At 41.7% G+C, this 20611-nt stretch overlaps 1 protein-coding gene across 1 annotated transcript in view; it reads right to left on the bottom strand.

Annotated features, from left to right (window-relative positions):
* DCAF5 (DDB1 and CUL4 associated factor 5) overlaps positions 1 to 20611 on the bottom strand; it is a 132927-nt gene that overhangs the window by 111932 nt on the left and 384 nt on the right. The window contains exons 2-4 of the mRNA XM_019519167.1: positions 10493 to 10636; positions 6476 to 6512; positions 1984 to 2123 (exon numbers count right to left, since the gene is read on the bottom strand). Coding sequence (XP_019374712.1) covers positions 1984 to 2123; positions 6476 to 6512; positions 10493 to 10636 — 321 coding nt within the window. The remainder of the gene's footprint in view (positions 1 to 1983; positions 2124 to 6475; positions 6513 to 10492; positions 10637 to 20611) is intronic.

Below are 20611 nucleotides of genomic sequence, written 5' to 3'. Positions count from 1 at the left end.
CAGGTACAGAGCCAGTTTTACCTGGAGGTGGTTGCACCCAGTTGAGAACCACTGAGCTAACTTGGGTTTAACAGTGTCTCTCACCCAGGGGTGTCGCCACATTTCGAAAATGTTAGAGGGGAGCCCCGAGTCAAAAAAGTTTGAGAACCACTGTTCTATGGTTTAAAAAAATGCAAGCAAGAAGGGTGGTACTTGAAACTAATTGCAGCCAATGACTGCAATTAATCTCAGAAGTAAAGCCTACCAGATGAACTAATCCAATGTATTCTCCCTATGAAGCTACCAAAAGGCATGCTTATGTAATAACCTCTTGCAACCCAGGGGCAGGTAAGCAGAGAAGAGCAAGGCCACTTCAAGTCCAGGAAAACCAGACCCAGGGAGCTGGGTTGAACTAAGGCTCCCAACCTGCTTTGGGAGCTGACAAAGTTGCCTCCAGCCAAGAGGAGAGGGAGTGGGCAGGGCTATGAAAAGCCCATGAAAATGAAGAACACGGGACAGGTTGAACTACAGCTTCCCAGGCTGCTTTGAGAGATAGCAGGAGGGGAAGTGCGAAAGATGAGTTGTAACATGGGAGCATTTGGAGGACTGACTTCCCAACAAGGAGACCCCAGCAGGACCTGAGTGAGTAGCACTGACAATGCTGCAGAAACTAGTGTGATCAATGCAACTATGGGGTAGTGGAAGTCCTTGTGCCATCTGGGATAGCTTAGGTTGTGCACAAGGTGAAGATTCTCACCCTGGAGGGTCCTTGTGAGACTATTTGGAGTTGGGGTTTTAAGATGCACTGTTCAAAGGGGTAATTGTATTAGCAGGTTTCCATGCTGGGTTGCAGCTTGCTCTTTGGATAAATGCGACTTATTTACACATAAATCTTCCTATCCTCCTGTTAAACTGAGGTACTGTTGGGGGAAACTAAGTCAACAATGCCACACAACTGCATCTGTAAGCAAGAAGGGTTACACATTTTTATATAATTTCTTTATAAGTGTAAGAAAACTGTTCGTAAACAAACAGCAGCTCTACACTAAAGAAAATTGCATGCAAGGGGGAATGATGATGAAATTGAAGTGAAGACAAAAGATTAGGAGGAGCTCTCTGACTACAAGAGTGGTCAGACATTGGAACAGGCTACCTAGAAAAGCTGTGGAATCCCTATCCCTGGAAATGTCAACAGCAGGTTAGACAGATACATCACTAGGCTGGGTTAGTCAAGGATGATCCTGCTTTGGGGAGAAGGCTGAACTAGATGACCTTGTGAGGTCCCTTCCAGCACTACTTTCCTACGATGACAAAAAAAAAACCCAGTTACTAATAACCCAAATTAAGTTTCTAGTATGCCTTTCCCCCCATAAAAAATAATCAAAAGCAAAACAAAACAAACACATTAGGAAGGACTTGAGAATTCATACTAATAATGATGGATTAAATACGCTACAAGATGCTGTAGCTATCCCAAACCAAACTTTCTAATCCCAGGAAATATAAATTCTAATACTGCCAGAAATTTGTTAAAACATGACAATACTCAATTTGGACACTTAAGCAGAGATAGTATGCAAGAACTATACCACTAGGAATAAGGCACTCTAGGACTAATCTGGTTTTTTTTTTTTTTTAAAGATACATGAAACTTTACATCTTGTGCCTTTACAAAGGACAAAAATAAAGGGGGAACTGCTCACATACAGCAGCTCATAGGACACAGAAGCCCCCCGAAAGCATGCAGGAAAGTGTATGTGTGTACTCATTCATACACACAAAAAGGTATTTGAGAGTTTAAAAACAAAATAAACAAACAAACCCCTACACCTACTTCAGGTTGGCATTCCCATATTGTTACAATAATTCAGATGACTGCTACATAGGACATGACCATAGAAGTCATCCAGTGCACTCATCCTTCTTCATCTTCTAAAACAAGAGCTTTTTTATACCCAAAAAATACCAATTCCTAAATTACTCTTTTCTGCCTACAGCTCTCACCTCCATGGGGAGACTCTCTGATGTCCCAAATGAGAACCCGGCCATCGTCAGATGAGCTGGCAAAGATGTTATCATTCACTGGACTCACTGAAAGGCCATACACTGCATCTTCATGGGCAAACACATCCAAGGTCTCAGTGCTGAAAGAGAAACACATGTCTTATTTTCCCTTCTCTTGATACATACATTCATATACACACACACATTTTGGTGGGAGAGCCAGGCTGTTTTGGAAGGCAAGTAAGATTTGTAGCCATGGTCCTGAAGAGGTGTTCATTTCTACCGGCAAGAATTTCAGAGAAATCCGTACCAACAGAAAAACAGCCTGGGGGCAGGAGTGCACACATTCCAGCCCCCTGGCTGGAAAGCTCATCTATGCAGCTCTCCAGCCAGAGGGCATTAGTCTGCTTCTCCCTGGGCCGAGTCTGCCCTTAAGGGAGCTCATTACTTGATAAACCATTCTCTCCCTGCCTGGGTAGGGAGCAAGCTGTCAACAGGCAGCCCCAGGTTTTTAACTGGCCAGGTGTGTAGCTTGGGGAACAGGGTACAGGGAAGTGGGGCTGGGGAGAGCCACCTTGACCCCAGTTTTGAGATCCCCAGCTTTTAAAACTGCTGCAGGTCTGCCCAGCTGGGCTCTCAGCCTTGCAGAAGATCTCCCTGGCTCAGCACCCAGCCTCAAAGCCTTTAAACGTCTGTAAAGGGAGCAGTGGGGTACCTCCCCTCTACAGCCTCAGAGTGGGGACCCCAACCTAAGGAGCATGAAGGGAGCAAGGATCGGTTGCTCCTTTACTCCCACTGAGCAGGAGAGGACAGAGTGCAGGGGGCATCTGGGCAAACCCCCTAACTACTCCTCAGACTGGGGACCCTAGGCTGTGGGCTTTACCCTACAGCTCCCCTCCTGGACTAGACCTCGCCTTCCAGATCAGACCAGGAAGGAAATGTATAAACATTCATTCTTGCGAAACAGTCTCTCTTGCAAGGGAAGTCTTCCAGATTAACACCTGGATATGGCATGTTTTCCATACGAGAAAAATCAATAAATGCTTGTAGTTTGTATATGGGAGAACTCCAGTTCTCTTGGTAGAAATATAATGCCTGTCTGTGGCCAAAAGCTGTGTTATTTGGCAAAGTTTAGTAACAATGATAATGCTGCTCAAATCAAAACATAAATGTTTGTTACGATATTAAAAATATAATCGTGTACCAGACACCATCATACCAAGACAAAAACAAAAACACTCACATTACACACATGCTATAAACTTTGAGAATACACAGATGTTTACAAAAATGATCTTGCTTTAGAGAAGTGTTGCAGTGAGGTAAGCTTCTCTTTCTTTTCATGTTTCAAAAGTTTACAAGCAACTGTTTCATTTTTAGTATTTCTCTTGCTCATTTAAGAAGGTACATAAGATACTATAAAATGAGTTAATAGGATTAAACCCATCAACATTATAATACCAGGGATAAACCTGGCCTCAATTTTACCAAACAGTGCTACTGCGGCACCAGGACCTATTAAATGAAAAGAACAAAATGCAGGAATGGAGCCAAAGGCAATAAGGGAAGATGCGTTTTTCAGGAGTAGGAGACTAAATACATCAATATAAAATAACTTTCGGAATTCTGGAGATCAAACCCATTTCAGAAAGGTGATCTTTAAGTTGAGTTTGTGCCTTTCTCTGCTTTTTTGAATGTGTGAAAATATATTAAAGTGTTCTGGTTTTAGTTTTTCCTGCTTGACTTTTAATGTAAAAGTATCATCAGTATAAAAGATCTGCTCTCCCTTGTTTTTGGAGGATTTTCTGGGACTCTGAGGATAGCTAAAAAGTCAAAGCAGGTGTGGATTCTTTAACAAAAGAGTCTTTTAACTTCAATGACTGATAAACATTGCGGTAACAAAAAAGCAAGAGGTTAAGCAGTGTTCACTGCTCTGCTTTCCTGATGGCTCTTGTGATGCAATGTGACTATTTCTCTAAGCCTGAAAGAGTCTTCCACTGTAGAAGAGACGTAAATTTTACATATAAAAACAAGCAGGAAAGAATCCTAAGCCAGACCCATGGCCCTCAAGCATACAGTAGGGCTGGGGTGGCACAGTGGCCAGACTCGCTTCCTGGCAACCCGGGTGGCGGCAGTGGCTCCTTCCAACTGCCACCGTCTCCAACACCACCAGCCCCAGCCCCACTGCCTGGACACCTCAGCCCATCCATCCTGCACCCACCAGCAGGGGTGGGACCCATGGGGGTGGGGGCGCATGGCTAGGCAAACAGGATAGGGCTGTGGCTGAGCAGGGAGCAGCGTCATAGCAGGATGGGCAGGTGGAGCTGGGATCATGGGGCAATGACAACGTGGGGCTGTGGCTGAGCTGCAATCTGTTACCCATATGCCCTTGCCCATGGAACCAGCACCCATCACAGGACCACATGGGGAGTGGATTGTGGCTCTGCCCTGGGTCCCCGGCCCTGCGCTGTCACAGCCCTATGATCCCAGCCCTGGCCCTGCCTGCCCCAGATACTGCTCCATGCCCAAGGTCCCATCTCAGCTGCCTGGCTGAGTGCAAAGCAAAGCCACTTAGGGAGTTTTGGTGAACTGCTGCCTGGGGAGGAGAGGGGTGACGACCTGGCCTACAACAGCTCTCCAAAACTCCTCAAGTGGCCCTTGAACTCAAATAAATTGCCCACCCCTGTCCTAGCCTTTATTATTATACAACAGGGGAGGAAAAAAAAGGTAGAAACTCAGTTTGCTCCCCTTGCCAACTTTATAGGTCACCTTAAAAAGAGAGGGGAAAAGGAATGCCTAGCTATGACTGTTAAAAATCTTGCTATTTTAAAAGGCCAGAAAGTACTTATTTTAGCCTACGGTTTGCTGTAATTTTTAGGGAAGAACCCAGATGCCATCCACCTGGCAGACACTCCAGGGCACAGCAAATCCCTCAAGGAGCTCATGTCTAAAATTAATGCAATGTCCACATTATAGTTGCTTCCTAAATGAAAGAGCTATTAATTGTTTCATGGATAATTAACCTGAAGCTTTGATAATTTAGAGGCCAAGAACAGAGAGGCAAAAAGTGCCACTTAAATGCATGCAAAGGAAGTTGACAGAACTGGTGTATGCACAGGCATCATTAAAGAAAATGAAAGTGTTAAGCAGAGTAAGATTCTTGAGGATTACATCAGCATTAGGATATCAGACTAATTGGGTTCCCTGCAGAAAATGAAGCAGATAATTGTACTGCAGTAGTAAAAGAGGGCTTCAAACTTATTTCAGCTGGACATGATGTATCCGAAAATCAAATGTGTTATGAATGCACAAAGTTAAAGGGCTGTAATTATAATCCTTAAGGAGAAAAAACATATGAACATTTTTCTGTGAAAGAGCCAGCAGCATAAAGTTGTTATAGAAACTAATAGAGAGGATGCATAAACCCTCATCTATGAGCTTCTGACACTCCCAGACTTAAAAGCAAACAACACTGAGGGGAAGGGAGGCAAAAAAAGAAAAAAAAAAGTGACAGACTTTATTCCTACTAGAAATGTAGCTGAAGACGCAGCTACTATGGTCTCCCCACCTCCCCCCCACAAATTTCAGTTAAGACACTTAAGAGAATTTTGTTATTTTGTGACTCATGCAACATAAACATTTTTGGACAAGCTAAGCAAGAAATACTTCAAATCATTATACAGGGCTAACCAGGGCTCAGGAAACACAAAGATTTAAGGTTTTATATTTCTCTCTGTTTTTATACCTGTAGTTGTTCTTGCCTGGTCTTTGTTTTAATTTTTCTTTAATGCAAGTTAGACACAATTGCTTCATAGTCTATGGGACTTAAACAGCAGGTATGGACAAAAAAAATTACTTTTGATTTCTGAGGTATAATTTTCAATCTAAATCATACAGGTTCTCTCAGAGGTGGATTTGATCAACTCTGATACTTAGACACAGATCCCTAATTATGCTTAATTGGGCTAACCCTTCTAAGCAGGTGGCCATTCAATAGGATCTATAAAGACCAATTTGCCTTATTTTGATGTTTTGGCACAAAGTGACCAGAAAGAGAGAATCAAGCCATTGTGGACAGTTTTTAAGAGCATTTTAGGTACCTGAAGATTTAGATTAGAAGTTTAACTCCTTTTCATTTTAGTGGATTCAAATCCAGCTAGGTGCTAGAAAGCCATTAAATATCTGGCGCCTTGAACCTAAAGTTCCCCACTTAAAACATATTATGCTTTTTTCAGAAGAGCCTCTATATTTATAAAGAATTGCCTTCTTGTTCTGCAAGATATGAATTACAAAACTTAAAAAAAAAACCCTAAAAAATACAAGTCAACATTTTTACTCCAAAGTTTCCCAAGGTTAAATTTAAAATAAAGTAGTCCTTGGGCTTAATACAATCTTTGCTTTCTTTATAGGTTATCAGCTGGAACTAGAATTGCCTCCAGCGACTAATGTTAGGAAGCTGACAAAGGAGTGGAAACACAAACTATGTATTTACCTTTCAACATCATGGAGTATAACTTGCTCATCATTGCCTATAAAGAGAAATATAAACACTTAACATCATGTACTGGTGATTAACACTTTATAATGAAAAAAAACGGAAAAAAACCCAAAAACAATGACCGCAATTTCTAATTTGGAAGATGAAAGTACAGTGGACAGGAAACCAGCTTGGTTGCCGAGTGGTCAGCACCCTGCTCAGTGAGAGGCTGTAGGTCAGTCTCCTTGTGTATAGCACTAGAGGCATGCAATCTCAATGAGGAGGCAGTGTGCCTCACAATGCTCAACAATCAATTTTTCAGTTCACTAAGGAGTATTACTGATAATTCTTTGTCAGTTCTGAACAGTTTTGGTGTATGGGAGGTGGGGAAGAGAAGGGAAATCTTCAGGTTTCATAAAAAGCTTCTTGCCCCTTACCCCTTTCTGCCTTATAAAGAAAGCTTTAATTGTCAAACTAATTTCAAGAGTAAAAGAAAGGGCAGAAAAGATGCTATCATGGTTTTAATGCCTAAGCCATGGATTCAGTGCACTTGGCTTGTCAGCAAAACAATGTTCAGTGTTGCTGCAATCACAGTCATGTAGCTGCACCCACACTACAGTATTGTTTTGTTTTTTTTTAATTAATATGAAAATAAGATAAACCTCCTTTGATCACATCCTTTAAATGGGATTCTGACTCTTCACATGGCTGCAGCCACAAAAAAAGAAAAAGCATCTAGTTATTTGGACCCCAACTTCTAATGCTGGGAGGTTGTTCCCTACCAAACCCCAGTCTCCATACCAAGCACTAGCATACACCTTTGGCACTTTTTCATAGGTAGGTAGCACGACATGCAGTCACTATTTATTTAGAGGAGAAAGGTACAAAAAAAAAAAGGATGAATCCTTAGTCCTACCAATTTCATCCATTGTATTGTTGTGATGCCATCTACTGAATGGTAAAGCTCCCACATCATGCATAAGCATAAGTGAGGATGTGGGGAGGTTTCAAAAGGAACAAGAATACATAAGTTCTTATGCGTTTTAGATAAAGAGGACTTGGTTTTGGTTTGCCCTATATGTTTCAAACTGCTTGCTTTCAAACAAGAAACTTGAGAAAGTTTACCTCCGACTAACAGGATGAAAGATTTATATACATCTCCACAAGTGAGATAATCATGCTAGCCTTAGAGTATTGCAATGATTTTTATTTCCCGTTACAATAATCAAGCTACTTATACATAAAGGGCAAAGTTTATAGTAATCAAAACTATACTAACTCCGTGAAATTACAGCAGTGAAGAACATAGTCTAGATTTTCCAAAGGAAAGAACAAACACTTATATATGCATACAGATCAACTGGAGAGGAAACCATTATCTTAAGTCCGCTAGCAGTTAAGGAACCAGCTTTCTGTTCCCTTCACAAGCTACAGGACTGAAGTTAGAAAGCAACCCTCACCCCCACCCCAAGACATAGCTTGTCTCCATCTCTGGTCTTTTGGCATAGTGGGAGAGACAAGGGGTGGGGACCAAGGCTTGGTTACCAGCTGATTGGTTTACATGGACATCCTAATTAGTGCTTATAGTGAGGACTATCCCTGAAGGACGTATCACTATGGTTCAGCTAAGTAGCACTGGATTACACTGTAATATTTAACCAGAGAAGGTCCATAATGTTTAGTGAATAACCTGGGAAGAGTTCTGCATATCATTCCTCCATTTCGTTCACAACATCTTCCTTTTGATAACACTGGTTATGAGCAGGAAAAGCCAAAAAGTATCCACTATTCTTTTTTAATCATACCAGTGGGGAAAGCACACCGCACACACAGACAGGTCTGGCTCGATAGCTTATGCACCAAATTTATGCCAGGCCTTTATGAAGCTACAAATTCAGTTCTTTCCAGGGTTTGTTCAGTTTTTCCATCTACCCAAGGCAGAAAACAGATTACCATGAAGTTATGATCTTTTGGATATTAAATTGAACATACGCTCATATTTTATATATATGCAGATACGGAAGGGTCTGTAGCACTTTCATATAAGAAGTGGCTTGCCTGGTTTGTTGGTTCAGTTCTCTCTAGAGACTACTGTGCTGCTCTTGCCCTCCACTTTACAAACAGCTAAACAGAATATATTTTTTTTATATACACATGCACACACATACTGCTTTGAGATCTTTTGGATGAGCTATTTTGTACATAAAGTACGTACATTCCAGGTGAGGGGGGAGGAGTGAGTAGGGGCAAAGGGAAAGCTACAACTGCTTTGAGAAAAATCTGCCAAAATTCTATTACACTAGTTGTCAGACATTTTACCCTGAAGAGAAGTTTTCCACTGGTCACCATGAACTAAGAGCTCCACAAACTTGATGCAATTTGTGCAAACTGTGTATATTTTTATCTTTTCAGTTGACAAATATAATCAGATAATACATTTAACTCAAAATGCTACTATGGAATTGCATATGGAAAAAAACCTAAAAACTTGCAGTATCGTCTTACTTTTCAAGGATCTCAGAGCTCTTGATAAAATAAAATAAGTCTGAATATAAAAATGGAGGCAGCACAGAGCATGAGAGACTTGCCCAAAGTCATACAGCAAAACACTGATATAGATGGATACAGGACCCGGGAGTCAGACTCTCAGTCACTTGTGTGGTCTAAAGTAAATTGCTACCCCCCTACCCAAATTTTACCTTGGATGCACAGGAAACACCATATGCCTCATACTGGTTTGATGAAAGTAGTATGTTTGTGGCATCTGATATAAAACACTAATCAGCAATAAATGTACCACAGACCACAACCAAGTCAAAACACCTGAACCCAGGGGAAGGTTTTTCCTTTTTGATTCCTGCTTTCTCAATGTCTAATTTGCAAGGGCAAAGTCACTCACTCAGTCTCAAACTAGATCATGTTATTTTTCAAAAAGGTGTTAAAATTTCAGAACAGCATAAGAGAAAAACAGTTTCCACCATTTGCATCTGCAAATCAGTTCATGGAACTGGTTTTAAGTTCACAAATCTCAGTGGAAAAAGACAATTACGGACTATGCTCAGAAGCCTCAAGAATGGATGCTCAAAACAAATAAGCCAAACTATATATTCATTTACTAATCATGTTAGAGTGGGAAATGAAGTACATCACAAAAGAAGACTCCAGATTTTAATACGCCTCCAAAGAGCCATTCACTGATAAATGCCCCCCCCCCCTTTTAAAAAGTTTCATAATAAAGTAAAAGGACAGAAATCTAGCACTGGTAAACCTTTCAATACCAGGCATTTTTCTAGCTCATCCCAGCAAACATTAACCCTAAAATTTAAGAGTGAAAGAAGTTCAATTTTTAAACAATTGAATTACCAAAGGGATATAAGACTACCAACAACAGAACCAATCAGTGCCAAATATGGTAGAATATCATCAAAGACACCTTGTCTACTGAGACCTTGAAATGAGATCATGAGCTTGGTTCAAAGAAAAAAAGTCACCAGATGGCAATGGCTTTTGGTTGTTATGAACCCAGTGTGAATTTGAACTGATGGCTTCTAATGGAAGTTCTGTTTCCCCCCCTTGATTAATATTTGTGTATAGTTCCACAAATGTGCAAGGAATGTTAGAGACACATTAGATGAAGGGCCTGCCTAAGCTGAGTCAAAGCTTTACTTGGTGAAGCTGAGAAGAGGGAAGGACAAAGGAGACTTTTAACCACCTACCATTTCTCTGTCTGTGGCACAGCAGGGTCTGATTTAGACCCAATTTTATCTTAGAGCAACCTACACCTGCTTAGGCCTCTCCCAAAAAGTAGGGGACAGGAGTGATGGTAGAGAGTACCCTATGCCAGCTCAGCTTCAACCATTCCCTGTTCCAGGGGAATCCTCAGTCATTCAGCACAGCTTCAAGACCCTTTTTGTTCCAAATTTTGTGTCAAAGGCTTTTGTGGAAGGTAGAATCTGGTTTATGGTTCTTACACTAGAGAGTCCATACTTCATTTTTTGCAGGCCAAGTTTCTTTTTCATAGATCCTTCTTACCTCCAGAGAATACTTTTGTGTTGCCACTGTTGAAAGCCAGGCAAAAGATGTTAGAATGATGCTCCCCTTTCAGCTGAACTGGTTTGACTCTGGAGTGGATGGCTTCTTCCATTTGCCAAAGCAGTACCCGGCGGTCATCCCCTCCTTTAAAAAGGAAGGAAAATCTGTGTTACAACATTAACTACATGTGAAGTGGTGGAGGACAGAAACAAGGGAATCAACACCGTGAATATTCATGCAAAGCCTTACATGAATTAATGGAAGACTTGGAATAAAATCCTAAAAACACCTCAGAACACAAGCATAATAAAATTTATGAAGAGAAAACATAGGAAAAAAGTAGATTAAGTCTAAAATGTTGAATGCTTTCATTTTTGGGATGCAGCATGCCATGCTTCCTGCATCAATGGATATGGTCAACCTGTAGATAACAGGAGAGATTTTCATACCTGGTCTGGACTAAAAAATGATGTTGTCATAGCTACATTAGTTAGAAGTCCAAAAAATACATCACCCCTAATCAATATGTGCTAGTAGAAATCCTCCCTACATTGACAAAAGTTCTATTAGTAAAATGAATTTACAAAACACCTTTCATAGATGAGCCTATGAACTTCACTTTATCAACCCCCTGGACACAAAAAAGATGGACTAAATTTAGACATTGGCTTTATGATACATTATAGCCTGCTTGACATCTGACTCCCCAGATACCTCTCCACTATTTACCTGCTACATTCTCCGTACCTATCCCCCCACCCACCTGTGTCTCACCCACTGACTCCTCACTAGTCTCTGCCTTCTTTACTATTCATTCCATCCAAGAAGAGCACACACCAACTACAGACGCTTCCTCGGCCTGATGAAGGGTTTTTAAACCGAAAGCTTGCTAAGAAAAATGTTTCCAATTATTTAGTTGGTCTAATAAAAGATATCAGATTTATCCAAAGAACCTCGCCTGCCATTAGTAAAAAGACTAATTTCACCATATAACTTATGTCATTTAAGATGCTGATTTAATAAACACTTGCAAAAAGAGTTATTTTCCTGCTATCAGCTACATCCCTACAAGGAGACTTTGCCAGTCCTGGAAGATTTTAAACAATATTCATCAACCTGTCCTATAAACCTATGGTTAGCTATGCAAAGCTTTAAGAGTTCTAGATTCGTAAAAGATTAAAATGCATTTGTGGTGAATACCTGTCTGAGGTCAGTTAGTAGGGAAAAATAACAAAGTTCTGTACTTAAGTCCATTTTCCTTCAGAGCTCATTATGTTTTTGACCAGTGGTGCTGAACCTATGGCCCACAGGCTGGATGTGGCCTGCAAAACCGGTGTGAACAGCCCATCACTGTGTCAGTGTGGCTTCTAAGTCTACAAGGAGCAATGTGAGCTCATTAGTACGTCAGCGTGAGCTATGGCCACAGCCACTACTTTTGCGTGACTGGATAAACAGGCCATCTTTTGTCCCCTCTTTCTCCCCTGCCACAGCAGAGAAAGAGAGGGGACGAGCAGCGGCAGCGCTTATCCCCTGGACTCTGGAACCATGCAAATGCAGTGGCTCTGGCCAGTCCACACTAACAACTGGTGAGCTTAGAAAGCTCACCATGTACACAGAACTCCAACAATGTTTTTCAGCCCATTTCTAAAATTCTGATTTTATTATTTGTCCTGCTTGTAAAAAAAAGGTTGAGCACCACTGCTTTTAACAATTATCTTAATAAGCCATTCATTAAAAAAAAACAACACACGATGGTCTGCCAGACAGATGAGAGAAGAAACCTGGCAAGGAAAGAAATATTTTAATATAAAATTTGGGTTTCTAGAAACAACATTAATGATTATTATTAAGAAAAAAAATAGTCAGGAAATAATTGTACTTCGCAGTGCTCTCTGAACACGGACTTCCAATGAAAAGTACCTGTATGAATATTGGGATATGAAGATGCTTCAAAAAAGACGCATACACAAGCATGCTCAGCTCATAATAAATTTTGGTGGGGATTTTTACTATGTGAACAAAACAGGATGGCATCAGAAGTTAGGCAGGTCATTACATTTAGAAGAGTTTTGGTTACCAGATTTTAATATTTCCTTGTATGATCAGAAACCCAAGCACAGACTTTGGACTATTGTGTGGGAGGAGAAAGGTACAAAACACAGGCACATACAGGAGGGAAGAGAACTAGACAGGTCTGTTTCTTACCAACTAAACACGGTTAAATACATAAATGCATTGTACATGCATTGAATGTGAAGCAACACACTCCAGTGCTTATTGCACTGGACTGTATTGCTTCCAGGCACGCTGTTTGAATGTGTGCCTGGGACTACAGCATGTTTAGTGGGGTTGGAGTAGCCTCAGCTGGCAGGGGAGTTAAGGGGGGAGGGGAAGGACGGGGGAGAGAAGAGGAGGAGGGGTCAGCCTGCCAGTCTGGGGCTGTTCCAACCCAGTTCAATGTGATGTAGAGGGGCTGGCTGGGGCATGAAGGTATCCTAGTACAGGGCTAGCCAGCAGGCAGCCCCCGTACTGAAGCACCCTTGTGCCCCAGTCAGCTAGGTTAGCATCTACAGGCACGCTGCTGTGGAGTAAGAAACTCTGCAGAAGGATAGTACTTATTTACTACTATTTACAATTATTACCCTGCTGTAGAGCTTATTAGTTTACTCCACCCTAACGGCCCTGCATATGTAGATGGCAAGATGTTTTCTGCAAAGGTAATTAGCATACTCTACAATAAACATCTCATATAGACCTACCCACAATAAATAAATAAAGATAATCAGATTTGTTAAAATGTTTAGTGTCATATGACACTATTAGTAAGGACCTTTGCCCATATGGGATTCCATAGTGTCAAGCATTCTTTAAGAAATTTAACAGTTGAGAGATTGGGAATTTTAGATTTTGGAAAAAATCACTATGATGGGCCATACAGTTGTATCCAGTGGTTCCATACTACGTATAAGCTTCTTGGGGCAAGGAACAAGTTGTCCTTTATTTTTGTACAAAAAGATGACATTGGTTAGAGTTGTAATGCATCTGATGATGAGTGGGCACTGGTGTCAAATGCATAACATGTCCAGTTAAACTGCAGTTAAATTATATTCAACTGTAAGCCAAGATGAGCTTGAATTTTTGTTGGTTGGAAATTTAGCATAGACAGCTCAATAAGCATGCTCCAGTATTATCATCTGAGTGATTAATAAGTAGATGTGTGTATGTATTCAGTAGTCCACTGAAAGACATGAAGGTAAGGAAACATGGCAGTCACTGACCCTTTTAAAATAGTTTCAGAGCTGAGAGCTATTGTCAAAGTGTCAACAACATGCTTTAGTTGTCAATAGCCAAAGAATTTCTCTCTCAAGCGTTTTGTACATAAGGATGGTTATCACTATAGTATGTTATTTCTTTCGGATCATATTCCTTAACATACACACTCTAAGGAAGACCTTAGAGAGAGTCAAAAATATAGAAGTCTATTGTGGGAGCAGTATGGCATCTAAAAAAGTAACCACCACCACCTCTCCATTTTTGCCTCGTTCTCCAATTTGAATGGCATCAAATTAAGATTCTCACAAACTCTATTTGGTCACTGAAACCCATGTCCTATAAACACAACCTTTAAAAAGAGGAAGTCACCAGTTAAGGCACGATTTACATTCCTTGCAGCCTCAACTCACATCTTTGCAGCTAAATAATAAGATGTCTATGGTCACAAAGTTCTCAGCTCTACACCACTCCCTTTCACTGTCAGCATACAACCAGTTCAGCTCTGACAGATAGGATGATGGTTATTGTAACATAAGTATTCGAGCATGGAAGTCTCTGCAGGCCTTTGCACGTATGGTGCACATGCTAGAAGGGAAAGGAACTACACAACCTGCCTGAGATAGTGTCTTTTAGCCCTGTAACAAGTTAACATTTTAAACATTGAAGTGTTATGTGGCCTTTTTATCCCATCTCCTGTCTCCTCTGTGCATCTTTTCCTATCCCTGTCCTCTGCAGGCCCCCTCTATGACTCCTGCAAACTCTCAGTTATTTGAGCCTCTCCCTTAAGAGGAAATTGCAGACCTGCTCAAGTTTGGTACAAAAAATACTATCATGGAATACATAGTAATTGCACCAGTCTGAAGAACCACATTTGTCAAATGGAAGAGGTGCCTTATGGCAGAACTATAGACTCCACTCAAGACAAACATGTACCTCTACCCATTTCTCTATCCACTCCTTGCACCATATTGCCTACAACTCTGGCAACTAGAGCATTAGAACCAGATATCTGTATCATAGGCTAGCACCTCAATCAATGGGTATTCCTTGCCACCAGGACATGGTAGGAATTAGGCAAAGGATTTTAGATCGGTATGTAAAACTACCCTAGAAATGCCTCTTATAGATTCTCAATAAAGGCAATTCTGCTGTGGCACACAACAGGAAAGTCATAGTCAGCAGATGGAGGCCCCTGTTCCCAAAACTTGTAAGGCAAAGAGAAATAGAGAGAACATGGATGAATGGAGGAACAGTACAGAGTAAACTAAGGTTTAGAAGTAGCAGGAGCTAGATGGTAACCAAGAGGGGACTGCATCAGAATAAGCAAGGAAGGCTATGTCAAAAACATCACTTCTTTAAAGATGATGATTTCTCACTGGCTAACATGGTAAAAAACACACAATCTTTTTTGACTTCCCATCTGTTCTACAAGATTTTAATATACTGACACTTTCTGGAGCCCAAGGCCCCGTAATAAGATTTGGATGTTACAGAACTTGAGCAGAATATCTTCAAAAGTTGCAGGAAGTTTGGGGGGGGGTTATTTTTATTGTGCAAGGAAACATCTACAGAGTGCAAGAAATATTTAGAATTTTAAGAAATTTGTCCTGAACTGTTCACCTTTGAGAACAATTTCTGTGACTGGCACCCCACATGAAATGGAAATTTCAAAACACAATCTACCCATCAGTTACTAAGATCTCTCTCTAATTCTGACCCCATCTCTTCTAGAGTGGTAGTTGGAATCATTAATAGATGCACACCAGCACTATTTACTGTCTCATGATACGAGTAGAGTTGTTTTTTAAGTAAAGCATAGCTTTCTTGATGAAGATTCCTTCCTGAGCTGACATTTGCTACGCTGATTCTCAGACTGACAGAGTTGTTTTCAAGGTTTTTTGTTGATAAAAATCCATCATTTCACAGACAGGTATGCTAAAGTAATGATTCTGAGTTCCTCTTCCAAAACATTGCAACCCCTTTCCCCCCCCCCCGCCCATACAATTCCAATATTTAGGCTGAAATGTAGTTTTACTTGACTAAATCACACCACCACCTTCACTCTCAACAGAACTTCCCCCCCTCCCCACCGTGTATACTCGGCAACTCCATCTATTTAGGTCAGGGGTGCACAACCTCTGCCCCACAGGCCAGATACAGCCCCCAGAGCTGTGTCATCCAACCCACAGTGCTCCCCATGGGTCCAAAAATAATGCTGTCACTGCTTCCCCACAGTCATAACTGCTGTTCTCCCATGGCCCTGCACACTAGATCACACATGCTGAGCAGCACAGCGCCCAATCCCAACACCCAGGGGCAATGCAGGGCTCAATCCTAATGAGTGAGGGCTGCATAGGAGCCCAATCTCAGTGGGCAGGACCAAATCCAGACACGAGACCAGTTGGCGGCAACATGGGGTCCAATCCTGGTGCACACAGTATGGAACACACTATCACACACACCAGCGTCAAACTGCTCATCTGGCCCATGGGGCCAAAGGTTGAGCACCACTGATCTACGCGATCAAGTTCTCCAGCTTTTGGTTCCTGTCAGTACCGCTGAGTCAGTACATTAAGAAAACATACTGGACATCTTATTTCTTGTGCAATGGAATTATTTATTAAACCCTTAATTAAGCCATTGAAAATGGCTTGCAGAGATGCACAGATGTCAGAGGGCTTAATGCTGATGGGAGAACCTTAGTTACCGGTAATAATGTGCAAAGAGTAAGAATTCAGTTTCTCTCTCAGATTTTGGTCTATGTTCTCTAGACTGGCAGTTTGAAAATTAGAAACCAGCTTAGAACTTCACAATGACATTTTTAGTCACTTCCCAGAGTGAAACCATATTTTAAATACTTTAACTTGTTATGTACTTTAGCCTTCAATAGGGACAAGTGCCTTGGTTCATTATGAGTCAACTTTGCTTAAATCCAAATATGAAACTCTCAGCCAGGGATAGAAATTATGCCAAATACCCAGGATCAGGGTAACCTGAGAACTGCAGCCACCCTTCTGTAGGACCCTGACAACTCTGTATCTATCTACAACATTTTACATACATACCTACCTAATCCCCAAAATGCCCAGAATACAATCTCCCCCTAAAGTTGTAATGAGTCTGCTACTGGCATGAGATGTAGGCAAGAATAAAAAAAACCATTACTTAAGAGATGCATGAGACAGTCTAATGGCTGTAAACTAACTACTTAAAAAAAAATCCTCAATAACCTTGGGGTTTTTTTACCTTGATTAGCTAACATGCATAAACTAAACCATAAGGAACACATACTAAAACGATGAGACACTTTAGCTCATGCATATTACCTACTTCAAGGTTAAAAAAAATAAAACTCTTTTAGCAAAGGCAAGCCCTAAAAGTACTGAATCCCTGTACAGAGGTAGTAAAACATGTAGTAGCATTGGTAGAACATGTTTAAACAGAGATGATTTACTGCCTGCACAGTAGATGTGCCAAGCCATTACAGTTTTGTCCCATATTCACACCACTGCTGCCCTGAACTGCTTCACCTGCAGTAACTTCTACCCAAACACCTACCCAATAGGTCTCATCACAGCAGATTGAGGGAATGAATAGCTATTGTGGGACAGGACCAGATGGAATATCTGGATGGAATATTTTAGTACTGTCCACACTGATCCCATATGTAGATTTGCTTCAATATTTGTCAGGCATGTAAAAACTGTTTAGAACACTTGTACATGGACACAAATGTTTTAAAAGCGTACCAAGGACTAAGCAGTTCTTAGTACAATAAGTTTGTTTAGTAAAGATAAAGCTTCGGGAGAATTTGCTTAGTCTCTCCAACTCCTGGACAGACCAGGCCCAGTCAGTGAAAAACCAGTACTTAAGCAGAAAGACACCAAAAAGCCCACCTGTTGAAACCCAGTGATCCAACAATCTATATACGCAAGGGAGTTTCATAGGCTTACTTTATCAAGGTCCAAATTCCATCTTGGTGTAACTCTTCTAAGTGGTAATATGCCACAACAATTGCTAAGGTCATATTATGATACTGTTTTTGATTCATGTTCCTCAGACTTGCCTGGCAACAGAATGACAGGTGCATGATGTCCACCTTCCCACATCACTTCCGCTTTCTAATTAAAACTCTCAGTTATTGGAAGGTAATTTAAAAATGGAATTAAGCCATGGGAGAGGAAGAGCAGTAGGAAGTTTGAGTACATAATTATGCACATGGATTAAGGGAATTTAGGACTATGTTTTCTCCTAGAAGTTTTCTTTTCCAGTTCAAACTGAGCCACTAAGAGGAGGCACTGATAACCAGATACTTGTTTTTATAAAAGATAACAGGGATGCATGAGGGAAAATGTGGCAAATGCACAAACAGGAAAATATGTGCAAAAGCACTCCCAGTTTAAAAAGCCTCAAGATAGGCCCCAATCTAACCTGCCAATCTAGAGGTTTTCCATCACATTTGAAATAAGCTGGACAAGGTTCTCCCAAACACAGACACCCCAAAAAGTTTCTCAAAGTTCAAGAAATTCAGTAAGTTGCTTTTGGCATAAAAGGCAAGACGGAAAAAACTAACGTACTGAATATATCCAGCTGAGATCTCCTACTTAGAAATAATCACTCTCTAAAACTTCATAATATTAATATTAAAATGGTCATAGACAGCAATAAGCTTGAAAGACCATTTTAATAGGCACGTATATACACACTGGGGAAATTCTGACCAAAATTCTAAGTGGGCAACCAACTAGGGCTGTAACATAAATCCTATTCAAGTGGTCAGATATGATTTACTAAGCCAGTAAATTAGCACCCTGCCAAACTCCTTTCAGACATTCTGCTTCTAGGTTGTGTGAAGAAACACAGAATATATGCACACACAAGGCACTCCAAAGGACACAGATGAGAACTATGCTAGCTTGGACGCAGGGTAACAGTTGCAAAGAATTTGGGCATCCATGCTGCCATACTATACTCTTTGTACTTAAACTGACCCTATTAAAGACTAAGTTGCAAGCAGTTCTGTTGTGTAACAGGCCTACAGGTTTAGCAAAGTTATATCACAAAAGCATAAACATTAAAACAGCAACTGTAAAACTACTTGGATCCTCACTGTTCACACACTCCAACCCAAGTCCATCCAAAGTCTCCTGACCGCAGAAAGCTCATCTGAGGTCTCCACTACTTCTCCCTTGTCTCTACACCCTGACTATACTGATGGAAGAGAGAGCAGCAGCTTTGCTAGTTTAAGGGCTTTTTTCTACACCATAGCATTTACTAGAGTAGCTATTTCAGGTTTTCATATGGAGACCAACCATAACTCATCTCCCTTTGAGTCCCTACCCCCCTCCTCAGAAAACAAATTTCATTTCCTTTCTTTTTTTTCCTAACAATAACTACCTGTACCTTTAGCTTCTTTCCTGATTTAGTTTTAGTGAAATCCCTCCTTTTTAAATGTATGAGACTTAATTGAGCATCCATCTGCTATTGTTTTATAATTAAAAGCATTTTGGATTTTGTGGTCACTGAAAGTGAAACAGTGTATTACAGCTGGCTCCAGTAATCTGAGCTCTCTCTCATTTGTTTGTTTGTTTGTTTGAGGGCATCAATACAAGTTTGGATTTAAGCATAAATTTCCTATATTTGAAATTTGCGTAAACCATTAGAGTCAGAGAATTTAGTTGCGATTCCAGTTTAAAGTTAGGTATTTATATGTAAAGATTTTCTTCTCAATGATCTCTAAAGGTCTGCAAGGAAGCAGCCCTATTGATGTGCACCTGTTAAACTGGGAAAACATCACCTTTTGTAGGGTCTTGAAAGACATGGTAGGAGGCGGTATACCTTCCTGAGAATATGAATGCTAGGGATGGGAGGGAAATTTCCTCCTCTTTTCCTATAACTTTCTAGAAATCCATTTCCAGGGGGATGGAGGGTGGGGGCACTTTCCAGGAAGTGGATGTCTACCAAGGTAACTGCATCACCTCCATGACAAGACCACGGGTTTCCCAAACAGGAAGAGAGCAAAACCTCACAGAGCTCATACCAGTTTGGCTCATTACCTTATTTTTAGTAGCAGGCTTTTTGATTCTTTCTTTAAAAGAAAAAAAGAAAGCAAATGCACACAACCAACCCAAAACCAGGCACTGCTTCCCTCTACAGGGGATCAGGGACAGATCTGAGCAGCAAGGTGGGCACCCAAGATGTATGCGAACTCGGGGCAGAGGAGGGACTTCCACAGTTACATCCCTGTCACTTCCCCTGTGGATACTCTCACTCCAAAAGCATTATCCCTGAGAGCTTTACACCTGTGACCCCCCTGGCAAGAGGCAGCCTTTGGGAAGACCCCCGTTTCTGCGCTGGTTGTGTTTGGGGGCTTCGCTTTATACAGGGAGCCATGGCACTGGTGGGGAGGGTGCCAGGCTCCTTCAGCACTGCCAAGTGGGCAGAGGCAATTCGCAAGCTCAACCCAGCCCTTCCCAACACGAACCCCGAGCACGGCAGATAGCTGGGCCAGGCCGGAGCTCTCCCTGAGCCACCCAAGAGCTGTCCCCGTCTCTCTCACACTATGAAAAACACCAAACGGGGGGGGGAGAGGGGGCGCATCCCCCCAGGCTCTCCCGAGGGCTGCCCCGAGCCTACTGCTTCCCAGCCCCCGGCACCCGCTGCCCCACACCACACGCCTGCCGCGCCCCTCACGCCACTGCCCCCCACCCCTAAGGGGGGGCCACACGAGGGGCGGGGGGCGGCGCTGCCCCGCGGGGCCCCTGGTTCCGCCTCTGAGGGGAAGCAAACCCGGCCCCCTCCCGCTGTCAGGCCCGGCGGCGGGCAGCATCGGCCATCGACTCCCCG

Source organism: Gavialis gangeticus, unplaced genomic scaffold (assembly GCF_001723915.1).
Source record: "Gavialis gangeticus isolate Ggan-Ray unplaced genomic scaffold, GavGan_comp1, whole genome shotgun sequence".
Taxonomy (NCBI): domain Eukaryota; kingdom Metazoa; phylum Chordata; order Crocodylia; family Gavialidae; genus Gavialis; species Gavialis gangeticus.
The sequence above is the reverse complement of the archived record's forward strand: the minus strand, read 5'-3'. Positions and strand labels throughout refer to the sequence as shown.